The sequence below is a fragment of the Aulonocara sp. 'chitande type north' Nkhata Bay genome, linkage group LG6 (genome assembly GCF_057382095.1).
Source record: "Aulonocara sp. 'chitande type north' Nkhata Bay isolate Kocher_YH1m ecotype deep benthic linkage group LG6, A_spYH_male_GT1.1, whole genome shotgun sequence".
Classification (NCBI taxonomy): domain Eukaryota; kingdom Metazoa; phylum Chordata; class Actinopteri; order Cichliformes; family Cichlidae; genus Aulonocara; species Aulonocara sp. 'chitande type north' Nkhata Bay.
The window spans coordinates 34,819,954-34,825,571 of NC_141349.1; the positions used below are offsets into that span (position 1 = coordinate 34,819,954).

The 5,618-nt window shown below is 36.2% G+C and overlaps 1 protein-coding gene across 2 annotated transcripts; it reads right to left on the reverse strand.

The window, feature by feature from the left end:
• Positions 1-326: 326 nt before the first annotated feature.
• Positions 327-5,286, reverse strand: LOC147328300 (uncharacterized). 2 transcript variants are annotated; one of them, XM_086296550.1, is made up of 4 exons: positions 4,555-5,286; positions 3,128-3,443; positions 2,772-2,919; positions 327-1,205 (listed from the first exon to the last, which is right to left on the reverse strand). In XM_086296550.1, the coding sequence occupies exons 2-4, from the start codon at positions 3,432-3,434 to the stop codon at positions 1,100-1,102; spliced, it is 561 nt and encodes a 186-aa protein (XP_086152676.1). In that variant the 5' UTR covers positions 3,435-3,443; positions 4,555-5,286; the 3' UTR covers positions 327-1,099. The 2 variants fall into 2 exon arrangements, with proteins under 2 accessions (XP_086152676.1, XP_086152675.1); XM_086296549.1 differs by having other exon boundaries at positions 3,128-3,439; positions 4,555-5,284.
• Positions 5,287-5,618: the final 332 nt, after the last annotated feature.

A 5,618-nucleotide genomic window follows, 5' to 3' on the forward strand; every position in this document is an offset into this window, starting at 1 on the left:
TGGAAGGCACTATATCCCATACCATGAATTTATTTTGACACTTCTCACTCTGTGATAGGTGTCAATGTGAAAATATACCCCTATTAATTTAATTTTAATGAAAAAATGTATGCCTCACTCAAATGATTATGCTCTTCTAATTATTTTTCTCTATTTTGCTCATTTAACAAACAATATTTTGCATTGTTTGCATATTCAAAAACTTACATTTTGATCTAGACATATCCTTGCTTGTTTACTTCAGTAACAATTTTATTGACTTAAAACCCATTGCAAATGTCAGTGGTAGAGTCAAGAAATTTTGCACTTCAGTGATAAATGCCTTTATGTTTATTTTATATTAATATTTGAATTTTATTTCTAGATCATCATTACATCTAACAAGCAGCAAGTCAGTTACTTCGGTAAAGGTTTTTAATATAAACAGATAAATCAAGACATATCACATGATTGTTGTAGGTAAAAACTATAAAAAAGGTAAAAATGTGAATTTATTTATTAATGTAAATGTGAAAATATAGTTCCAGTGTTTGTAAAAAAAAATGGAACAATGTCGCAAACAATGACTAATGTTAATTAGTCAGCACTGACATTTTAATCTTGTCATCAGTGTTATATTAATATTTAAAATATCAGAAATTTAAATGAAAACATTCAATATGTCATCTAAATGAAAAATCAAAGAATAACTAAAACATCTAAATTGTATTTTACTTGTGGGTATGTTATTTTAAAAAACCCACACGCCTTCATTTAAGGCTTTTTTCCTTCACTTTAACGTTGAGGTATTTGATACAGAGACAACACCACTGTCACCAAAACAAAAAAGAAAAAAAAACAGTCCTGATAACTAACTCATATTTTCACAGTAAATTTATATAAAGTGATTTCTTAAAGGGTGATTTCTTAAGTTAAAAGGAAAGGAAGGAAGTTCCTTTGTTGCTCTCCTACATAGCTACATATTCAGCATGTTCAGTTTATATACAGTTAAAACATGGAAACAGGTATACAGGATGAGCACAGGGTTACAGAGGATGTCTGTTTGCACAGAGATGCCCTGCTGCTGTTGCTTCAGTAGAACATACACTGCAGTTCTGCTTCACATGCGCCTGTGGACGTGGATAATGCCGCTGCAGGAGGGGCAGGAATGCTCCACATCCTTGCAATCATTGACGCAGAAAGGTATGAAACAGCAAGGCCAGCACCTGTTGTGAACAAGAATAGCATCAAAACGGTTATCATATGCCCATCAACTCATTCATTCTACAGACTGAATATTAATAATAATTTGGGGAGTGAAGAGAGGAGAGTGAATAAGAAATACTCAGTGCCTCACAAACTCCAGTGTGTCATTGTCCTGCAGCAATCTGAGCATGTTGCAGTATAAATAAGGTATGGTTTAGGATCACCTGATTCAGTCTTAACTATAAACTTTATCCTAAAAAAAGGAAAAAGGTTTTGAGTCTAATCTTAAAAGCAGAGAGAGTGTCGGTCTTCCAAATTGACTCTGGGACTGGTTTTGTGGAAACAGCCTGATAGCTGCCAATTAAATCTTTAAAAACTCTGGGACCCACAAGTAAGCCTGGAGTGTGAAAGCAAGGTGCTACATAGGGATAATATGGTACTATAAGGTCTTAAGAAGGAGAAGACGGAGTCTGAATATTTAAGAATTTGTATTCGAGGAGAAGAATATTAATTTCAATTTAACAGGGATTCTTCAAAGAGAAGCTAATATGGGACAAATATGCTCTCTCTTTCTGGTCCCTGTCTCACAGCAGCATTCTGGATTAACTGTAGACTATATGTCATATGTCACAACATGACCCAGAGTGTGAGTAAAGCAGTGAGTGCGATCATTTACATTTTGAGAAAATTATTAACTTTCTGTCATGGTCCTGGGTCTTCGAGCCAGCGTTTTGAGTTAGTTTTGAGTGTGGTGGACTTGCGGTTTTATCTTTTGGATTTCAGAGATGATTTAAGCTCATTCTCTGTATTATTTTGTTCTGAGTTCAGCATTTCCTGGTGCTTTTGAGTTTTGTTTTCTATATTTCTGGTTACTGGGTTCTTGCTTATGAAACTTCTTTTTTATGTCCTAGTCTTGTCTTTGTGCTTTTTCCTGAGCAGCCGTTGTGTTTATTGTGTCTATTTTGTCTCTGTTTTTTGCCTTTTGTCTTTCAAATCCACAAGTCTTTCTCCAGGTCAGTGTTAGTTGATTCCTGTTTCATTTGACAACATCTTGTCCCTAGCTTTTTGTATTTAGTTCTACTTCCTGTGTCTAATTATTTGTGAGCGGTTTCAGCTCCTCCCACCTTTTGCCTGTTCCCTCATTATACTCTGTTTATTTAATAGTTATATAGTTTCCCCCTTACCCTTTGCTGTGTTTTACCTCGCATTTTGTTTTACTTTAAGATTAGTTGAATTTTGATTTCCTAGTGTTTTTGACCTGGATTACTTTGTTTAGATTCTGACAGTTATCACTTGAGGGTGTTGATTAATTTAAACTACCATTAAACTACCTTCATTCTGTGAGGCAGACTAAATCAATATTTTGATCAAATTTTGTTGAAATGTTTGATAAACTACAGATTTTCTGTCCTACCTTCATCAGGCCATCTGGTATAATGATGACTTGATGAAACAGGTCACACACAAATACCAAAAAACTTTGATATTTACTTAAATGTTGCTGAGAAAATAATCTTATATGACATTTTGCAGTGTGTTCAAATTTCTTCATGTGTATGTGTGAGTATAGTGGGGTTTTGACTCACAAGAAGACTCCTAATAGGCCACAAACCAACCAGGTGTATGGTCCGATTTTGTACTCAATTTTAGTCACAACATTGGTGTGGCAGTAAGGGCACAACATCTGTCCAGGAACGCATTTTGGCAGATTCTCCACCACCACCACTTGGCTAACTGCGAGAAACAACACAACACAGTCAAAAATGACTTTAATAATTATACATCCTTACTAAAACTCCACTAAACCTGGAATTTTGTGACACCAAATTCAGATTTAACCTTCAACCACATAGACTAAAGTAACATTAATGAATCATAAATTAAGAGCACTGTATTTAAGTATTTAAATATACTATATGACTAGTAACCTCTAATTTCTCACCTGTCTGGACAACAGGCTGGACAACAGGCTGGATAACAGGCTGGACAACAGGCTGGACAACAGGCTGGATAACAGGCTGGACAACAGGCTGGACAACAGGCTGGAAAACAGGCTGGACAACAGGCTGGACAACAGGCTGGATAACAGGCTGGACAACAGGCTGGACAACAGGCTGGATAACAGGCTGGACAACAGGCTGGACAACAGGCTGGACACTTTGCTGGTAACCTTGTTGGAAGACTCCTGCATTGTAGTCCAGAGGGGGGCCAGGGTATGGTGGTGCTGGGATTTGGAATCCCTTTTCCATTGTGTCTTTCTATAGAAACAGAAATGAAGAAAATAGAAAATAGAAATTACAGTAAAGCTCTGAAATCCAATTTTTTTTCTCTGAATAAAACAAAGTGAAAAAAAGTTAAACCACCAAAGTCAAGAGGAATGGGCTTAAGTCGAGACTGAAACCTGGAATCCCTTCTCACCAATGTTTGAAAACTTGCTTATCAGGTTGAAGCAATGAATCACATCACACTCTTTCAACATATGCAAGTGAGCAGGTTTGGTAGCACTGTAAATTTTTACAGGAAATTGTAGAACCTACTCTCACATGACTAAAAGTCCTGTTTCTCTGCATCAAATCACTAAATGCCTTTGAGTTTTATATGTTTGGTTAAATCTGTTATGGTGCTGTCTTCATTTGCATGTGTTTTTAAAAAAAAATACCCTGATAAAAATGCAAATCTTGTTCTGTGAATGTTAGTGTTCTTTTCGAAATATGTTGCATTCAAGTAGAGTCTTATTCAGTAATTTTTAATTTTATTGATTTATTTATTTTTGACTATCTGCTGCAAAGGTTCAGCTTTAATACTTTGACTCGCTCATTACCTGGTAGATGACTCTTTTTCAATTCAGAAAGACAAAGTAAACAACTTTCAATGGACTGTGGATCCATTTTTTTTCATAGTCAACTGAAAATTGACCCCACACATATCTTTGGACTGTGGGAAGTAGCTGGAGTGTCCAGAGACAATCCATGCAAACACAAAGAGAGCATGCAAACTCCACACAGGAAACACCCCAAAGACCTCAATGGTAACCACTTCATCACCGTGCCACCTGCCTTTTGATTTTATTTTTAAAAAACAACAACAACAAAAAAAAACTTCACCTATTGTTGTGTTTCATAAACCTGGCCCAAAGATGTACCACTGACTAAAAAAAAAGACTGTTATAACTGACCTGAATTAAATTTTATAACCTTGTTTCATAAAATAGAAGAAAAAAAAAGGTTTGTTAGGGACATTTTACCAACAAAAAACACGCTGCTCATAGCTTTAACATTATAGCTTCTTAATTTTTTCTTACTCTTTTTTTTCTCCACTTATATGATTGAATGTTTTTCTTAACCTGAGAAAAGATCACATGCTTCTTACCTTGATAAGTCGGTCAGAGGTGTATGGGTGGCAGTGTGGTCCTGCTTCTTTCTCAATGTGACAGTGACTGTATTAAATACACAAATGCAACTGCACTGCGTCGAAAAGAAGGTGGAGCAGCAACACTATGAATAGGCAGGTGATTAGGTGGGTGTGTCAGTGTTTTTGTAAAATTCTAAATGTCATTGTCTTGCTTTAGTGCGCACATGCACATACTGAGATGTACTTCAACACTGTGATCTTAGGATCCTGAGAAAAGAAGGCAAAAGGAGTTCTTTAAGTTTGCGAAGACATTTCATCTGTCATTCATAGAGAGAAGTGAAACTTTTAAAGATACCAATTACTAATCATGAGCGTCATCACATGAGCAAAGGGGTGAAAAATGGTGTGGGTCATTATCATCGGTGGAAGATAAGGATGAAACCACTGTGAGACGGCCCGTTCTATCATGTGACCTAATGAGGTCATCTAATGCAAGGTGCGAGCGGAGGTTCAAGCACCTGGGACAGTATGTCAGGACTGCATTAGAGGTGGTTGATAGCTGATGTTATAAGTCACTACCCCTGTTCAACAACGGTCATTCACAGTGGAGATAGATGGACTCGTCTTTCAAACCATCTGTCTTCTCGGTCCAAAATGTGAACATTGGCATCCTCAAAAGAGTGTCTTGTCCTGTGTCTCAGTTTTGTCCTGTTGAGTCTTGTCCTGTTGATGTGGCTCTTCTATGTTTTGCCATGTGTTTGTGGATCTGACTGCATCCCATTTTTTAATAAACATATTCAACAAAGCACCTATATGCTTGTTATGTTGACAAATTTAACTAAATGTTCAAATACCAAAACTCAAATCACCACATGTTTGGTTTTAATTTTATGAGTTGAAATTTCATTTTAGTTACTCAAAAGAAATTTAAACCAAATTTAGTGAACTACAATAACCATGAAACTTCTACTGAAAGTAATCTAAATTCTGTGTTTATCTATGAGCAGGAATTAGAAAGGCATTTGCCGTAGATCATTCAGTCAGTACTTTTACTCCTTTAATTTATGGCAGTCATACAGAAG